The sequence below is a fragment of the Ranitomeya imitator genome, chromosome 1 (assembly GCF_032444005.1).
Source record: "Ranitomeya imitator isolate aRanImi1 chromosome 1, aRanImi1.pri, whole genome shotgun sequence".
Classification (NCBI taxonomy): domain Eukaryota; kingdom Metazoa; phylum Chordata; class Amphibia; order Anura; family Dendrobatidae; genus Ranitomeya; species Ranitomeya imitator.
In genome coordinates this window covers 303,690,522-303,710,467 of record NC_091282.1, presented here as the reverse complement: position 1 = coordinate 303,710,467, position 19,946 = coordinate 303,690,522, and the positions used below count along the sequence as shown (strand labels likewise).

At 43.0% G+C, this 19,946-nt stretch overlaps 1 protein-coding gene across 1 annotated transcript in view; it reads left to right on the top strand.

The window, feature by feature from the left end:
* The window catches only part of SLC5A1 (solute carrier family 5 member 1), a 149,147-nt gene that overhangs the window by 77,858 nt on the left and 51,343 nt on the right, over nucleotides 1-19,946 (top strand). Inside the window, exon 3 of the mRNA XM_069757633.1 lies at nucleotides 20-124. Coding sequence (XP_069613734.1) covers nucleotides 20-124 — 105 coding nt within the window. The remainder of the gene's footprint in view (nucleotides 1-19; nucleotides 125-19,946) is intronic.

Here is a 19,946-nt window from a genome sequence, read left to right as displayed (position 1 = left end):
TGTTTCTTTTGCCTTTTAGATTGGAGCCTCTCTTTTTGCCAGCAACATTGGAAGTGGTCACTTTGTTGGCCTGGCAGGCACAGCAGCTGCTAGCGGAATCGTCATTGGGGGCTTCGAATGGAATGTAAGAATTTGCAACACAGTTGTGATACTGTTGCTTGTGACACCACACTGTATGGAAGCAAATAGCAAGAAAACCTTGCTGATGCTGCAGTCAGTAAAATTATTTTTATTCAATGAAGCAGAATGGCAACAATATTTTTCATGTTGATCTTTTGTTGCAAAGAGTATAATGGATAATTCCACTGTTACTTGTAAACTTATTTACATATATTATATATTTTATTATATGTACATTATACTTATGACTTGTAGGTATTGTGTAGAAATGAAACCAGAGCACTAAGTTTTTCTAAATCTTCTCTTAAATACTTGATAAGAACCTCTTTATCATATGGATTTGTTAATTTTCTCACTCTGATTTAAATGGGTTGGCTAATTTTTCTTTATTTTTACATGTCACAGTCCAAACTCATGTGCCTCCTCAGCGCCGCCCTACTCATCATGGTCACATTGCAGCGTCTCTTTGCATCAGATTGGTTCACTGTGGTTTGTTTCCTGCTGCACTACTTTGCACAACTACTAAAGTATGGTGGTTCCATCTGGCCCTAGTGGGGCATTGTCTGTCTCTGCAGGAATTTAAGCCTGGTGTGTCCTACAGAGATTTGGTTCCCCGGCTATCTCATGCTAGCAGGCTCTAATTAAGGCAGCTCCTCTCTCCACCCCTTGCTCGAACGTTGTTTCTGTTCTACTAGTCTATGTGCATGCAACCCTCTGTATCCCGTTAACGACCCGGCCTGTTTACCATTTCAGCCTGACATCCCCACTCCTGACCTAGGTTACATTTTCTGATCCTGTCCTGCCTCCTCCAACCTAGGACCTACTGATTTCACCTCTATCTCGTTCCCCCCCCCCCCATACCGCGTAGGCACCTAGTGACTACCTTGAGGCCAAGCCTAACCTCACCCCCAGAGGCTCTAGTAGCTGCTTAGTCATGCCCCTCCAGGGTAAGCCCATCCCATGGAGCAGTATGTTCACACCCACCTGCGTTACATTACAAACATATTGAATACATGATTCTGTGGCACTTTCTATACACAAGTATTACAGGTTGTCCACCTGCACTTGTTAGTAACATCTTCCTCACAGACTGTACAGTTCTCCTGTCCATACACTGGCTGCTGGTGGAGGAACATGTGACCAGTCCTGTCCATCAGGATCTTCATATTGTAATACTCTGCACATAGAATAGCTGTTATCAATGTCAGACTGGGGTGCCAAGCGCCCACGAGTAACCTCAGTTTAATGAACCTACCTTTCAGCTGCATGCAGATATGACTTTATCCTCATTCACAAATTTCTATAGCAATACATGGGGTTGATTGTTAAATAAATAAGATGCTGCATTTGTCTGTAGATAGTGAATCAAGTCTATTGTACCAAGTACTGCTCAGATAAATGACTGGTGGCCCACTCCTGCACAAGGGCCCACCAGAGGATTCTCCTGTTTTCCTGTGGGCCAGTCTGAGCCTGGCTGTTATAATTCGAGGAGGCTGATGGACAGAACTGGTCACCTGCTCTTCCACCAGCCCCTGGGTGAGTATAATCTAACCTCTTTTTCTCCTCTTTCAGGTTACATCGGGGGCTTATCTACAGCATTACAGAATGCTGTAGATAAGCCCCTGATGCCGGTGGGCTTACCTCACCATCGATTTTGGGGGTGACAGGTTCCCTTTAAGCTGCATATGGGGTGTTTAGATAGAGTTAGCACCTCTGGTAGAGGGCTTGCTATGTGCTTTAAGGACAGCTAACCCATCTTTGGTCCTCATCTGATACTCAACTGTCACGTGTACATCCAAGTAACTGCTAGCAAGAAACAGTGGGTACACCCTGGAACACCGCCTCTGCAGGCGAGCCAAATCAGGTGATGGTAGCCATCGGTTTTTGAGGCCCACAGTGACTTTAAGAATTTGCCTACCCATACATGGGAAAACTGGATTTGGCAGACTGTGCAAAAGAAACCATCTAAAATTCTACAGACAGGAAAGCGATTTCCAGCAAAGCGTTATGGAGTGCTGAGAGGGCGCAATGAGGCACATATAGAACTCTGCAAACCATCCATTGCATCCTGACCTATCTCCAGTCATCTCTACTAGCTCTTATCACTGGGACTTGGTCAAGAGAGTGAGGCTGACAACCTACGCAACTCTTCCTCACTTTAATTCAAGTTAAACGCAAATCATGGCTTCAAATCACTGCTTCAAAGTACTGTGGCGATGGGGGAGCGGCAAAACAGCAGGTTTGGAATCACTGGAAGCTGTAGTCATGAACCTGCACACAGGAAGTCCAGGGCATTTGTCCGCTCCCCACTGCACCAAAGCAGCAGTGGAGATCGGCAGCCCCTGGGGATCTGAGCAGCAATCTATAGGATCACTCTACTCACCTCCATTGAGGAAAGGGCTAGCAAAGATGCATTAAACATAGTCTGCTTCACCTTGCCCTGACAAGCCTACCGAGCATTACAGCAGTCAACACACAAAGAAGAAAATTATAGTACTCAACCTTGGCACATGGAACATGAGAACTCTACCAGACAACACAAAGTCAGACAGATCAGAAAGAAGAATGGCACTGGTTACTAAGTGGCTAGCCTGCTACAACATGGACATAGCAGCTATCGACAAAAGACGCTTAGCAGATGAGGGCTGACGGCATAGTAGTGGATACATGCTTCTTTGGAGTGGTCGAGGCAGCATTGAATGACAAGAAGGAGGCCTTGGTTTTGCAGAATTTGGCTATTTTGACTTAGGGGAGTACTCCGTTTTGTTGCCAGCGGTTTAGACATTAATATCTGTATGTTGAGTTATTCAGAGGGCACACCAAATTTACACCGTTATACAAGCTATACACTGACTACTTTATATTGTTTCAAAGTGTCATATCTTCAGTGCTGTCCCTTAAAATGATATAATAAAAAATGTAGAAAAATGTGAGGAGTGTACTCACGTTTTTGATACACTGTATTTCAGCAATGCCACCATCAGACAAGATCATTATACTTGGAGACCTTAAGGCCAGGGTGGGAATAGACTATCAAAACTGGGAAGGAGTCAGTGGGAGACATGGCATTGGCAAGTTTAACAGTAATGGCCTGCTGCTCCTCAAGACGTGTGACATCCAAGACCTTGTCATCACCAACACCCTCTTCCATCTACCCACTCACTAGAAGACATCGTGGATTCACCCCTCGAGACACTGGCATCTCATTGACTATGTTATTGTCAGGAAGAAGGATATGATGGATTTTAGAGTAATGAAAGTTATGTGTGGTACCAACCACTGGTTGGACCACAGCCCAATTGTTTCTAAGTGCATGTTTTGCATTCTGCTGTTGAGAAGACCACAAGGGCAGAAGACTTTAAAGAGGCTGAATGTCTCCAAGCTGCAAAGCAGAAGAGTTTATTGGGAATTTGCCAGTGATCTTAACGGCAGAATGTAAGACACTCCACAGGGACACGAGACAGGCATCGATGAACAGTGGATGATTCTTAAGCATGCTATGCACAATACTGAACTGGAACATTTTGGATCAGCAGCCTGAAGTAACCAAGATTGGTTTGATGAAAATGACGAAGAAATAAAGGCACTCCTAGAAGAGAAACATCAGCAGTACAAAACGCATCAAAAGTTCTTCACGTTTCTACCCAAGAAGGATGCCTTTATGAACACAAAAACATAGGTACATATAAAGCTATGCGAGATGCAGAACAACTGGTTTAGCAAGAAGGCTAACAAAATCTAGGGCTATGCATACAGCCTCGACCTGAAGCGTTTCAATGATGCGTTAAAAGCTCTTTATGGATCCCAATCATCCAATTCCTCATCTCTCCTCAACACAGACGGAACTAAGCTTCTGACAAAAAGAAACAGATTCTAGGACAGTGGGCTGTTCACTAACGACGAGGCCATTGTTCTTATGCCCCAGGTAGAGATCAACAAGGACCTCAATGTTCTTCGCACTGAAGTCAGTAAAATAACTCTCCTGTGGCAAATCACCAGCAAACGATGCTATTCCTGCCGAGGTATACTAAGCAGGCAGTCCTGTCCTGATGCAAATGATGACTAAACAATTCCAGTCCATATGGATGCCAGCATAATACACATCTACAAAGGAAAAGGCAAACTCCAATCTTGCACAACCATTGAGGCATCTCTCTTCTGTCCACTTCTGGGAAGATTCTGATGTGCCTCTTTCTCAACCGCCTCCTCCAGCACCGTGAGCAAGCTCTCTTACTGATAGCAAGTGGGCCTTCTGTGGTGAATGTGGGACGGCAGGTATGGTCTTCATGGCACGTCAACACCAGGAAAAGTTCCAGCAGCAATGCAGCGACTTTTTTGTGACCTTTGTTGACTTCAGCAAGGCATTCGACACAGTCAACAGGCAGCCTGTGGAAAATCATGGGAAAGTTTGGCTACCCGAACAAGTTAATGACAATTGTCCGGCAGCTTCATGATGGTATTATGGTGAAGGTCCTGAATGATTGAGACGAATCAGAGGCCTTACCAGTTACAATGCTGTTCAGTATGCTATTTTCTGCCATGTTGAGAGATGCATATAGAAACTGTGATGACGCATTCAACGCCAGCACCGAGCAGAAGATGCAGTGTGAAATACACTGTTTATCACAAGCTTGCGACAACTTTGTTCTCGTTATCAATACTAGAAAGACCAAAGTTATATACCAACCTGCTTCAGGTAAACCATACCACAAGCTATGCAGTACGGTGAAGGGAGCACAGCCTCCAAGCAGTCGACAAGTTCACCTACCTTGGTAGCACACTCTCCCACTTAGTGACCATATATGCTGAGGTCAACAACAGAATTGCCAAAGCCAGCATCACCTTTGGGAGTCGTAAGAACGAAGGGGACTTAGCCTTATCACCAAGCTGAAGGTCTATGGTGCCGTAGATCTTACCACACTTCTCTATGCCAGTGAGACCTGGACTGTGTACAGCATGCCAAACAGATCAGTCACTTTCACCTGCATTGACTTCACAGAACTCTCCACATCAGGTGGCAAAACAATGTCCCTGATCCAGCAATCCTGGAACAAGCTGGGCTCTGCAGTCTTTACACTTTCCTGTTGATAGACTAAGCCAGGTGGGCTGGACATGTGGTCAGAATGTCAGACAGACGATTGCCTAAAAAACTGCTGTGTGGAGAACTGTGTCAGGGAAAGTGAAAAGTCAGGGGGCAGAAGAACCTTTCCAGAGACTGCCTTAAAACGTTCCTCAAAAACCTGGGAGTTGACATCAATGAATGGGAGAAGCCTGACCTGGACTCCCCAGCTTTTCTAGGCAGGATCAACTCAGGAGCATGAGCACCCAAAGACAGGAGAATCTTTGAGGCAAAAAGAAAGCGAGCTGTGCACAAGCGGTATCTACTGTCCTAGTTGGCCTCATCAGTCACTTCCGGACCCACAGTCAGTGATCTTCCCCTAAGCCCTGAAGTTATGGTCATCTTTAGCTACGAAAGATGAACAACAGCAATAGGTTTTGTGCTGTAGTTTCAATACAATCAGTGTTTTATCATCAGGAAATTATCACTGCCGGGCTGGGTCTCATGTGCAGTCAGGGTAATCTGTGTAACCCTGCCCCCACCACTGATTTATTCTCTTGCTGACAATGTACAGTGTGCACAGGAAACAGCCAGTCAGGAGTATGGCCGGGATTACACAGCTTAGCATTTTGACCACTGCTTTATCTACAACAGATAAAACAGAGAATATATCAAAACTGCAGCAAGCATTCCAGTAAGAGATACATGTCTGGAATCAGACACTCTTGCCCTATATTGTACTGCTGTCAGATTACATAGCAAAAACCTGCTGACAGATTCGTTTAATGGGGAGGTCTATGTAAGTATTATTGTCAGACCAGCAGGATCATTTTTAGCAGCATCCTCAGCTATGTCCAATTATTGTTACAGGCTTTATAATGGACAGAGGTTCTTTTTAGCTTATAGAAGAATTATCAATTGGGTACATTGATCCAGCATCCCAGAAACAATACTAGGACTCACCTGGCAGATTAATAATTTGTACCCTATTGTGGAAGAAAACTGTCACACAAATTGACTGACACTCCAGTATTATTATAATCTATCAGAAATATCATCATACAGAAAAAGCATATTGGGGCACACCAAGATTCATTAAGACTTGCATTTTATACACCAATCTTAAGTAGAGGCTGGCCAGAATAAGACATTAAGGCTATGTGAACACATTCAGGATTTCTCACCTGACATTTTCTGCAAGAAATCTGCATGCGTTTTTTGCGCGTTTTTACCGTGTTTTTGGTGCGTTTTTAGTGTGGGTTTTTTTGCGGATTTTTCCGGACATTTCCCAATGCATTATATAGTGGGAAATCCGCAAAAAATCCTCAAAATTAATGAACATGCTGTGTTTTTTACCGCAATGCGTTTTTTTCACGGAAAAAAACGCATCATGTGCACAAAAATTGCGGAATTCATTCTAAATGATCGGATGCATAATGTATGCTTTTTTTGTGGTTTTATAGCGTTTTTATAGCGAAAAAACGCAAAAAAAACGCGAAAAATCAGCAACGTGTGCACACAGCCTGAGAGGTGGTTGCCACTTAGGCTGGGTTCACATTGCGTTAATGGCAATGCGCTGATGGCATCCGTTACATAGCGGCACTAACGCTATGTAACGGATGCGTCAGCGCACCCATTAACTGCCATTATGTAGCGCATCGCTAACGCATGTCATAATCGGCATGCGTTAGCGATGTGCCGTCATTCTTTGACGGACCCTCGAACGCAGTCTGCAGCGTTTTCGGGTCCGTCACCGCTAGCACAGATAGAGCATCTGCGCTAGCGTGATCGCATAAACGCGATCTTTTTCGGCACTTGCGTTAAAGCAGCCCATTTAACGTATGCGTTGAACGGACTGCACTAACGCAATGTGAACCTAGCTTTAATGAATTTGGCTCATCTTGTCAGTGGTGTGCTCCTCACCAGAAATGTTACTCCAGTTAGTGACTGCAGTAATATTTCTGGAATCAGAAACCGTCAGTTTTGGAACAATTTGCCAGATGGACATAGCCAATTCCTGCCACAGTTCTACCCATTTTGTCAGAGCCGCCCAAAACAAGTGGGAAATGCAAAAAGTAGCAAATGTTTTGTGCAACTTTGCATTGCATGAAAAGTTTGCAATTTGTCAAAGTGTTTACACTGGTTTCTGGTGTAAACACTTTGATGAATCAGGACCAAAATGTCAATTTGTGTAACCAAAGGGACTGTGCATGCATTAGGGTTTAATAGATTAATAAGTAAGATTTTGGAGGGTATCATAGTAATGCCTATGGAAATATGAAATATACATATATTCATAAACATTTAATGATTGCTTAGGGTAGGTCCTCATTATCCTCATTATTTGTGCAAAATGAACCTTGAAATCAATTTTGTTTTTGAAACTTGCTATTTTCTAGTGTGATCTGAACTAATGAGTCATGCTAAATTGCAGAGTGTTTCCTATTACAGCCATAGTTTCCATCTGGGTAAATAAGAGTTCACTTTTAGAGAGGATTATGTGCGTAATGCGTTAAGTATATGATATGGAGCAGGTTACGTGTTTAATGTTTAAAAACGTTATTTCTACACAGGAAACAGCAGACGTTAATTGTAACTTAATTCACAAGAAAATTAAAGTCATGGCTCTCTATAAGTTATGGAACAAGACAAGACAAATGCATTAAAATTTTTAAAAGAAAATGTACAATATGTAATATTTTATAGACAAAACAGAAGTCACTACAAGACATACACATTTTGCACACATTTCCAATTAAGCTCATTTTGTAGCTATCCAGATCACACCTACCATTCACATTGCATTTTGTAATGTTTCATGCTGCAATTCTTTACCTTTTTTTGTAAAACATGAACCCTCAGATTAGGGGCATTCCTTTCTTTGAACGCCAACTAATATATCTATAGATATATATATTCAAAAAAAAGGAAAGCAGCACAAAAGATTGAAAAAAATTAGTGGACTTTAATGCCTGAATGGCGTGGCAACGTTTCGGATGTAATATCCTTTCTTTTTTTGAATCTACCATTGGTGACCATTGGATTGCTGGTCGGGAGAGCTTTGCATGTTTTGCAAGGTAGTGTTTGATGCTGTTCCAATTTTTATATATATATATATATATATTTATATATATATATATATATATATATATATATATATATTGGTATGTAAAAGTTCTGACACCCCTGGTGTCAGAATTACTGTTACTGTGAACAGTTAAGCAAGTTGAAGATGAAATTAACTTTAAGAGGCCTAAAGTTAAAAATTACACATTTCCATTGTATTTTAGGCAAAATCACATGTTGCGGAGCATCGCAAAGGGAGGGAGCTTCCTCTGTGCTCCCATCAGCACAACGCGATGCGATCGTGTTATGCCAATGGTGTCCATGGTGACCATTGGCACCAGAAGCAATGCAGAGTATTAGATAAGCGATCTGTCAGTTTAAAGTTGATGTCAATGTAAAAAAGTAACAAAAAATATATAAAACATGAGCAAAAAAAGAACAAAATAGGAAAAAATATTAATACACTAAAAACACTTACTTATGTAAAAAAAAAGTACACATATTTGGTATTATTGCTGCATCGAGAACAATCCGACCTATAAAACTGTCCCACTAGTGAACCCCTTCAGTGAACATTGTTAAAAATATAAATAAAAAAACAATTATTATATCACGTGAGGTTTTGATCACACAAATGGAGAAAAAAGTGACCTATACCATGGTACTGATAAAAACTAACAATTTATTAAGAAGAAATTCTTTAAAAAACAAGATACATGAAAGGGAAAAAGAGGGTACTGGACCATAAAAATGAGGGACAAACAAATGCCATAGGCTACATCCCAAACGTGGACTGACACAGCAAACTGGTATAAAGACACACCAACACAGTATATCTCATGTGCACATAAACATCCAATATATATGGTACATATGATGAAAAAAACATCTAATGGAGTGTGCTCATGTTTCTGTACTGTTCTGAGGTGGGGTATGCTCATCCCCTAATGTGGTACACTATTCTAAGCAATAGACACTATGTTTTGTGCAGATATGGGTGAATTACCTGGAGGTCAGTCACACGGGTGCAGTCTATTGCTTAGAATAGTGTGCCACATTAGGGGATGAGCATACCCCACCTCAGAACAGTACAGAAACATGAGCACACTCCATTAGATGTTTTTTTCATCATGTGTACCATATATATTGGATGTTTATGTGCACATGAGATATACTGTGTTGGTGTGTCTTTATACCAGTTTGCTGTGTCAGTCCACGTTTGGGATGTAGCCTATGGCATTTGTTTGTCCCTCATTTTTATGGTCCAGTACCCTCTTTTTCCCTTTCATGTATCTTGTTTTTTTTTGTTCCAATAAATTTTTATTAAGAATAACAAGACAATTAACATGTTACATTTACATTTTCAATAACGAGTATTTCCCCTCCCCCCTCCCCCTCCAAACAACCCCCTTCAATCCCAAGGCCCCCCACCCCTACCCCACAAAGCAGCTCATCTTGTTAATTACAACCATCATTAAAGCAATAGAGTATCTAATCCCTCAACCTATCGTATAAGCCACACTTTACATTACTATCCCATAGCTATCCATGAAGACCACATTTTATTGAATGTTTCAATTTTCCCTCTCTTCTTATAAATCCCCTTTTCCAGTGTCAGGCCCTGCTTCACATACTGGAGGAACTCTCCTCTTGACGGCGGCTCTTCCCTAATCCAATTTCGAGCTATTACCTTCCTAGCCATGTATAGCAATCTGGCTATAGCTATCTTTAGGTGTTTATCCACTCCAATCTTGTCCACGCATCCCAACAAACAGACAACTGGATCCCTTGGCACCGTGCACCCATACGCACCTTCCATACGACTCAAAACTACCACCCAGAAGGCAGCCAACCTCGGACATGTCCACATCATATGGAAAATATCTGCATCCGTAGACCTACACCTCGGACATTCAGAGTCATTACATAATCCTTCCTTATATAGTACCATTGGAGACTTATAAACTCTGTGTATCACATAAAGCTGTGACAACCTATACGGTTCACTCAGCGACAGTCTTGGGACCCATTCCAACACCGACTCCCAAGTCTCATTATCCATTGGACCCAGATCCCTTTCCCATTTAGCTCTTGCCATTATTGGAAACCCCAATAGGAAGGTGTGCAACAGATCCCTATACAGCGTGGATATTACTCCTCCAGTCGTCCCATTATTACACACATACTCCAGTACTATATCCCTTTGAATCCTAATACCTCCGTTCCTACTCTGAGCTCCAAAGGCATGCCTCATCTGCAAATACTGATACTCCCCTGCAGTCCCGATACCAAATTCCGCCTGCAATTGGGAAAATGATTTCAGTTCACCTTGCTCAATTATTTGGTATACGTACTGAATCCCTTTGCCCAACCACTCTATCAGTACCCCCAATGCCTCAAATTCTTTCATATTGTTATTATGCCATAGTGGCGAGTATCTCGTCAAGTCCGTGATCCCCCGTATGTGCCTCAATCTACTCCACAGCTTGCGTATCAACAGCACAGTCGGATGTAACTTCCCCAGACTCTCCAAGGATCCATCCTCCAAACATTGCACCACTGGCCTTCTTTTTGTCACCACCTCCATCAACCGCTGTACCGCCCCAGATGACCCCTCATGCGCCCAGCCCCTTAGATGCTGACTCTGGGCTGCAAGAAAGTACAATTTCGGGTTAGGCAATGCCATACCCCCATCATCCTTGGGTCGCTGAAGTGTCTCCAGTTTGATACGCGGATGCTGCCTCCCCCATATCAAATTCCTAAACAGAGAGTTAATCTGTCTAAATTTCCCGCGTGGTATCCAAACCGGTGCATTGTGGAGAATATACAGTAATTTCGGCATCAGAATCATTTTGATAAGATTCACCCTACCTACCACTGATAAATGCAGCTTAAGCCAAGCATCCGCCTTTGCCTTGAGGGCACCCAAGATTGGAGTCATATTCTCATGTATATACTCAGTGACCGGCATAGATACCCATATTCCAAGGTATTTAAATTTACTCGTCACCTCCAGTCGTCCATCCTCCAATGGTTCCCCACCCTCATCGTCCACCTTAAACAAGATAGACTTACTCCAATTTATCCTAAGCCCCGACACTGATCCGAATCGTTCAATAATCCCAATGGCTCCCTCCAAGGATGCTACTGGATCAGCCAGAAACAACAAAATGTCATCCGCATACAAAGCCACCCTTTCTTCAATCACCCCATATTTAAACCCCGTCATCTCATCAGACCGTCGAAGTGCAGCGGCCAGCGGTTCCACAGCCAGAGCAAACAAAAGGGGGGAAAGCGGACACCCCTGTCTCATCCCTATAGCCAATTGTATGGTCCGTGACATCTCCCCGTTTACCCTAACCCTGGCCATCGGCATCGAATACATTAGTTGAATCCAGGATATGAACTGCGGCTCAAACCCCATTTTTCGCAACACCTGCCAGAGATACCCCCACTCCACACTATCGAACGCCTTGTGAGCGTCTAAAGATGCAATAACTCTCTGGCCACAGTTATCGGCTCTGAGTTGCAAGTTCATATACAGCCTTCGTAAATTAATCGCAGTTGACCTATCAGGCATAAAGCCAGACTGATAATAAAGTAATAAACCGGAATCCACATAAAACTATGGGAACACATATTAATAAGATATCTAACAAAAATAACCCATAGTATGTTGTTGGACATATACGGACACACTGACGTCCATAAATTGAGCACCACCAGAAAAAATCAGTGTATAAACGTCCACAGAGTATTATAGAAGTCACAATACATAAAGTTTATTAAATACATAAAACAGACCACAAGACAGGGCAACGAATAAAAGGGTAACAAATCTTCCCACATAGAAAACAGGCGGAGAAAGGGCCATATGTGAAAACACCTGGGAGACAGTCATAGAATCATACATATATATGTGTATATAGGCAGGACATCCTGCACCAAAAACATGTCCCACATCACATACCTGTAGAAGATGACAGGGTCTCACAAAGGCACTCCCGCCCTTTGTGAGACCCTGTCATCTTCTACAGGTATGTGATGTGGGACATGTTTTTGGTGCAGGATGTCCTGCCTATATACACATATATATGTATGATTCTATGACTGTCTCCCAGGTGTTTTCACATATGGCCCTTTCTCCGCCTGTTTTCTATGTGGGAAGATTTGTTACCCTTTTATTCGTTGCCCTGTCTTGTGGTCTGTTTTATGTATTTAATAAACTTTATGTATTGTGACTTCTATAATAGTCTGTGGACGTTTATACACTGATTTTTTCTGGTGGTGCTCAATAAAGCCAGACTGGTCTGAGTGTATCATGCCAGAAATAACACTTGTCAACCTCATCGCCAACACCTTAGCCAGGAGCTTAACATCGATAGTAAGCAAAGAAATTGGCCGATATGAGTCCGGCTGTGTCGGGTCTTTCCCCTCCTTTGGAATCACCACTATTGTGGCCTCCCGCATAGATGCCGGTAGCCTTCCACCATTCCTAGCCTCCTCCAAGACCGCCTTCAATTTAGGGATCAACACTTCCCCCAAGCTTTTATAAATTTCAGCAGGAAATCCGTCTACGCCAGGCGCCTTCCCATTAGCCATCGACTGCAATGCCCGTCCCAATTCCTCCTCCGTAATGGGAGCCTCCAAATCCTCCCTATCTGTATCACTCAGCCTCGGGAGCTCCAATTCCTCAAGGAACGCCACCGTGTCCTCCATTGACCCATCTACCCGAGAGGAGTATAAGTCTGCATAAAATTCTACAAAAATCTCCAAAATCTCTGAAGTCTCAGAAACAGCAACACCACTCCCAGACACCAAAGAGTGAACAAAGGAAGTATTTCTCTGGGCAGATGCCACCAGCGATAGCAAATGACCCACTGATTCACCCTCCTGGTAGTAGGCCAGATTCATGAATTCCCTCTTCCTTTCAGCCTTACTCAGCAAGACCGCCTCCAACTGACTCTGAGCTGCCTTTAACCTCCTCCCAGCCTCCAGAGTTCCCGTTATTACCATCTCATCCTCCGCCACCCTCAGCCCATCAATCGCCAACCTCTCTGCCTCTCTCGATTTCCACTTACACCTACTAATATCCCTGAACAACAGTCCTCTCAAGTTCGCTTTCATGGCTTCCCACACAGTAAGCACGTCTACACTTCCCTCATTTATCTCAAAAAATTCCACCACCTCCTTCTTAATCTTCTCCAAGTCTATACTGTGTAGCCAATTAGGGTGAATATTCCACTCCCTCCTGCTCCCGGTCTGCGTCCCCACTGGTCGAAATTCCACTTCAACTGGACTATGGTCTGAGAGAGCCCTAGGTAAATATCTCACGTCCCTTACCATCGTATCTAGTAATCAGTTACCCAGTGCCAGATCAATCCTAGACAATGTACCATGAGGTGGTGAGTAGCATGAATACGCCCTTTCCCCGATATGCCTAACTCTCCATAAATCAACCATGCCCACTTCCCGGACATAAGTCCCAAACGTAGTAATATGTCCCGCCGTCCTATTCTGGGGGTTTTTGTTCTTATCCCAAAAGTCGTCACCTATATTATTAAGGTCGCCGATAATTAGTAATGGCAACGGTCCCCAACGCTCTACCCTCTCCAGCACCTCTCTTATCTTCTTGCTTGAGTATGAGGGCGGAATATACATTGCCGCTATACACATCAATACTCCATTCATTTTACATTTCACCACCACATACTGACCATCCACATCTTCCTTTACCGCTACCTCCTCATATTGCACCCCAGTAGGAATCAACACAGACACACCCCTAGAGTACTTCGAGAAAGTAGAATGATACGCCTTCTGTATCCAGCGCCTATTCAATACGTTTACCCTCTCCTGCACTAAATGCGTCTCCAGCAGGCATATCATTGAGACCCTCTGTTCTCGGACATACTGCAAACTTGCCGCTCGCCGTGTTTTATCCGCCAGACCTCTCACATTCCAACTCAATATTTTAATACACTCTCCCCCCCGTGGCTCATCATTTCTCATAATATCTAATTTCCCAAGTATGAGCTGCCCCACCCCTCCCGTCCCCCCTACCCCCTCCCAACTTGCCCCCCTAACCCCCCCAGTGTAACGCATTCTTCCTCTCAGCAAGAGTGGGGCTCCACTGCCCACTGCGAACACTCTCCCTCACTTAACCCTCTCCATTCGCGTCCCGCTGCCATATCAAACATAATTTCCCCCAACTTTCCACTTTATTATAACTTAACATTGCACTTATATAACATATAAGAAAAGTACCAAACCAGTTTACAGTACCCTCCATAGCCCTCCTCCCCCACATTTAGTAGACGGTACTGTCCCCTTCGGCCAGTCCTCAACAAGGCCCAGCAAAGCCCCCAGCAGTTGCTCAACTATTTAACCAACGCTAACAAGCGCAAAACTCTCCGCCAACAACAGAGAAAATAATTTCCAGCCAGATCTCGTCGACATGTCAGTCGCCCACTCCTTTCAGCTTTTTCTCATTGGTGTCAAGCCACTGGGTAGTGTCCTCCGGTGTTAGGAAAAAGTGAGTCTTATTAAAAGCCACCAGTCTCAGCTTGGCGGGAAACATCACTGAGTACTGCACTCCTAGCTCCCTCAGTCGCCGCTTGACTCCAGTAAACTTCATCCGCTGCTTCTGAACCGCAGCGGAATAATCCGGATAAATGGCAATTTTCTGACCTCCAGCCGTCAGATCCTCCATCTCTCTAGCCTTTCTAAGGATAATGTCTCTGTCCCTGTAATTGAGTATTTTAGCAAGCATGGTACGGGAATTCGCTCCTGGGGCAGGGGGCTGCGGCGGGACCCTATGAGCACGTTCAACAGCAAAGACTTTTGTCAACACTGTGCTCCCAATCTTCTCCAGCAGCCAGTTCTCCACAAACTCAGTGGGATTTCTCCCCTCAGTCTTTTCAGGCAGCCCCACTATACGTATATTATTTCTTCTGGATCTATTTTCCAGATCCTCATTTTTGGCAGCAAGCTCGGCTATTGCTTGGGCGAACTTCTTTTCAGCTTTTTGTAGCTTAACTATGTGATCTTCTGCTCACCCTCTCCTCCACCACTCCTATACGTTTGTCCATTTTCTGCAGAGCCGCATTAATCTGTGCCGTGTCCCCTTTAACTTCCTGCATCTGCTGGGCCAAGGAATTCAGGGATTGCTGGCACGAGGAGATCAGGGTAATTACATCCCTAAGGGTCGGCTCCTCTCCCTGTGGTATGCCTCCAGGTCCCCCACTAGCCCCCTCCATGCTGCCTCCTTCTTTCCCCCTCTGTACCTCATGCTGCTCGGCTGCGCTTGCTTCCTCCACCTCCTGGTCAGCTCCAGCTCCGGATCCTGCTCCTGCCTCCTCAGCAGCCTCCACTCTGGCATACTGCTGCAGCTTTGCGGCCACCTCCATGCGCCGTTGACATGCGGCGTTCTCCTTCTCGGCGTCCTCCCTTATATCGGCGCCATCTTGGCTGGCTCCTGCATCGCCGGTGCCAGCGTCTCTCTGCCGCCTCCTGGTCATCGCCGCCAACTCCGGACCCACCGCTCTGCACCGCTGCCCTCACCGGACCTTCAGCCAGCCGCAGGAGTGTAAGTATCCCCGCAGGTCGGGGTTAAAACAGGATTATTAGTCCTTCTGGCAGCGGGAGCGCTCTTCCCTGCGTCCACTCACATGGCCAGCTAGGACACGCCCCCCATGTATCTTGTTTTTTAAAGAATTTCTTCTTAATAAATTGTTAGTTTTTATCAGTACCATGGTATAGGTCACTTTTTTCTCCATTTGTGTGATCAAAACCTCACGTGATAAAGTAGTTGTTACGGTACTTAGTCCTCCAATGTGGAAGGACATTAATAATATTGAGCAAATTTTGTGAATAAATAAAAAAACAAGCCAAAAACTATTCTTTATTGTTACACCGCTAAACAAAAAGTGAAATAAAGTGCAATCAAAGAGGCCAATCTAAATAAAAAGGTATCTCTGAAATTATTATCTTGTCCTGCAAAAAACAAGCAACCATGCAGTTTTGCCAGCGGAAAAATAAAAAAGTTGTAACTCACAAAATATAGCACTGTAAAAATATATATATTTTTATAAAATAGTTTTTATTGTGTAAAAGCACCAAAACATAAAAAAGATATAAATGTCGTATCACTGTAATCGTACTGACCCACGGAGTGGCATAAAAAAATCCCCTAAAAAATAATTCCTGAATTGCTGGTTTTTGTTCATTCTGCCTAAATTCAGAATACAAAGCAATCAAAACATAACATGTGCCCTAAAATGGTACCAATAAAAACGTCAACTGGTCCCACAAAAAAAAATATGACATGACTATGTCAGCCGAAACATGGAAAAATTATAGCTATCAAAATATGGCAATGCAATAAAAAGCATCTTTTAGTGTGTGACAGTAGCAGCCAAACATAAAAACCTAATATAAATCTGGTTTTTCTGTAATCGCACCAACCTGAAGAATAAAGTCATCTAATCGCTTTTACCACATGAGGAACACTGTAAAAAATAAATCAAACCAATTCTTCGCCTGCTGTTTTTTTCATTCTGCCTCCCAAAGATCGCAGGCTCGGCTCACATTTATCCTGCGCTCTACGCTGAGCGCTTACATCAAAGTTTCTGTGTAAATCTCTGAAAAACTTTATTCAGATGGAATCCCCAGCAGAAGATTCCCTATAATAAGGCAGATGGAGGCACTGTGAACGCCGTGTGGCTGCTTATAATCTGGCTGTGTGCTTCTTTTTAGGGGTGCATAAAAGCGTGGTCGACTACAGTTTTGTGCACCTCTGAAAAGAAGGACATCACTGAACAGAGGCCAGACGGAGTCCAGAGAAAATCTGCTGCCACCTTATAGTGAATGAATCCCTCAGGGGTATCATCTGAATCGTGTCACTTGGAGACTTAGATGTAAACCCCGATGTAAGTGCTCAGCGTAGAGCGCCGTATAAATGTGATCCCAAATGTTATATTAAATGTTCCCTACAAAAGCTTCAGATCAATCCACAAAAAAAGCAAGCCCCCATTCAGCTCTGTCATCTGTTAACGGAAATATTAGGGGGCTTCCACATTACTGGTAGTACAAAGGCTCTGGAGAAGCGCTATAGCTCCCCCAAAAGAAAATCAGCAAATTCTGTCCTACCAAATCAAATACCCCTTCCCTTCTGAGCACTACAGTGTGCCTATACCACAATTAGCATCCACTTGTTTGGCATTTCTATAGTGATGACAGCTCACAGGTGTACGTCTCCAGAAGCATGAGCTGCGCATTACCACATACTAGTCACTATCACGTACTGGTGACTACCACATACTGGTAACTACAATGTATGGGCACCACAATGACAGTTTGCAATTTTCACTCAGCAACATCCACTGCTGCTTGTATTCAGAAAACACACATGGAGTCAAAATTGTCAGTACACATCTAGATAATTTCCCAAAGGGGTATAATTTCCAAAATGAGATCACTTGAGGGGGAATTCTGCTTATCTAGCACTTAATGCTCTGCATATGGAGTCCACAAGCTATTCTAGCAAAATCTGCAATCCAGGAGGAAAATAGCGCTCCTTCCCTCCTGAGTCTTACCGTATGGCTAAGCAATACTGTACAGCCACATATGGGGTATTTTCCCTTTCAGCAGAAATTGTGGGACACATTTTGGTGTGATTTTTATCCATTTCCTAGTGTGAAAATGTAAAATATGGGGCTAAAACTAAATTTTGGTGGTAAAAATTTATTTATTTTTTCTTCACCGCCTAATGGTATAAAATTCTTTGTAACAACGCGCCCTCAAACCAGTCCAGCAAAATCTGAACTCCAATATGGCGCTTCTTCCATTCTGAGTTTTGCACAAGTAGTTTCCAGCCACATATGGGGAGAAATTGCACAACAAATTTTCAGGTCCATTTTCCCAGATTAACCGTGCAAAAATGCAAAAATTGTGGCTAAAAGAACATTTTGTGGGAAAAAATTGTTTTTTTTATTTTTATGGCTCAGCATTATTAACTTTGGGAAGCACCTGGGGGTTCAAGGAGCTCACCACACATCTCAACAAACTCCTTGACTGGTCTATTCCAAAATAGGGTCACTTGTGGAGAATTTCCACTGTTTAGGTACATCAGGTCCTCTCCAAACGCAACAGGACACCTGCAGAACAGTCCATAAAAATCTGTGTTCCAAAACATCGCTCCATCCTAAATAAGCCCTGCCGCATGCCCAAACAGTACTTTCCACCCACACATGGGGCAACTGCGTACACAGGACAAATTGCACAACTAATTTTGTGGTCCATTTTTTCCTGTTACCCTTTTGAAGATAAAAAATTAGGAGCCAAAAAAACATTTTTTTTTTCATTTTCACCGGACAATGTTATAAACTTCTTGAGGGGTCTAGTTTCTAAATTGGGGTCACTTGTGGGGAGTGTCCACTATTTAAGCACATCAGGGGCTCTCCAAACTTGACATAGCATCTACTAAGGATTCCAGCAAATTTTGCATTCAAAAAGTCAAATGGCTCTCCTTCCATTCTGAGCCTCACCGTGGGCACAAACAGTAGTTTTCCTCCACACTTTGGGCATCAGTGTACTCAGTAGAAATTTCACAACAAATTTTGTGGTGCAATAAAAAAATGGGGCTTAAAGAACATTTTTGTGGTAAAAATGCGATTGTTTTATTTTCAAGGCTCAACTTAATAAATTTCTGTGAAGCACTTGAGGGTTCATGGTGCTCACCACACATCTAGATAAGTTTCCTGAGGGGTCTAGCTTCCAAAATGGCATCTCTTGTTTGTGGTTTTTACTGTTTAGGCACATCAGGGGCTCTCCAAGCACGACATTTCATCAGCTAATTATTTCACCAAATTTTACATTCATAAAGTCAAATGGTGCTCCTTCTCTTCTGAGCCCTGCTGTGCACCAAAACAGTAGTTTCTCTCCACATATGGGGGTATCGGCGTACTCAGGAGATATTGCACAAAAAATTGTATACTGCAATTTCTTCTGTTACTCTTGTGAAAATGCAAAATTTGGGGATGAAAAACATTTTTGTGTGATAAATTAGATTATTTTATTTTCACAGCTGGATGTTATAAACTTCTGTGAAGCACCTGGGAGTTCATCTAGATAAGTTCACTGAGGGTCTAGTTTCCAAAATTGTGTCATTTGTGAGTGGTTTCTACTGTTTAGGCACATCAGAGGCTCTCCAAACACGATATGGCATCCGCTAATTATTCCAGCAAATTTTACATTCAAAAAGTCAAATGGCGCTTCTTCCCTTTCAAGCTCTGCCATATGCCCAAACAGTGGTTTCCCCCCACATATATGGGGTATCGGCGTACTCAGGAGAAATTGCACATCACATTTTGCTGTCCATTTTTTCCTGGTACCCTTGTAAAAATAAAAAAATTGGATCAAAATTAATTTTTTTGTGAAAAAAAAGTTAAATGTTCATTTTTTTTCTTCCATATTCCATTAATTCCTGTGAAGCATGTGAAGGGTTAATAAACTTCTTGAATGTGTTTTTTTAACACCTCAATGTGTGCAGTTTTTAGAATGGTGTAACTTTTGGGTATTTTCTGTTATATAGGCCCCTCAAAGTCTCTTCAAATCTTATGTGGTCCCTAAAAAAAAGTGGTTTTGTAAATTTTGTTGGAAAAATGAGAAACCGCTGGTCAAATTTTAACCCTTATAACTT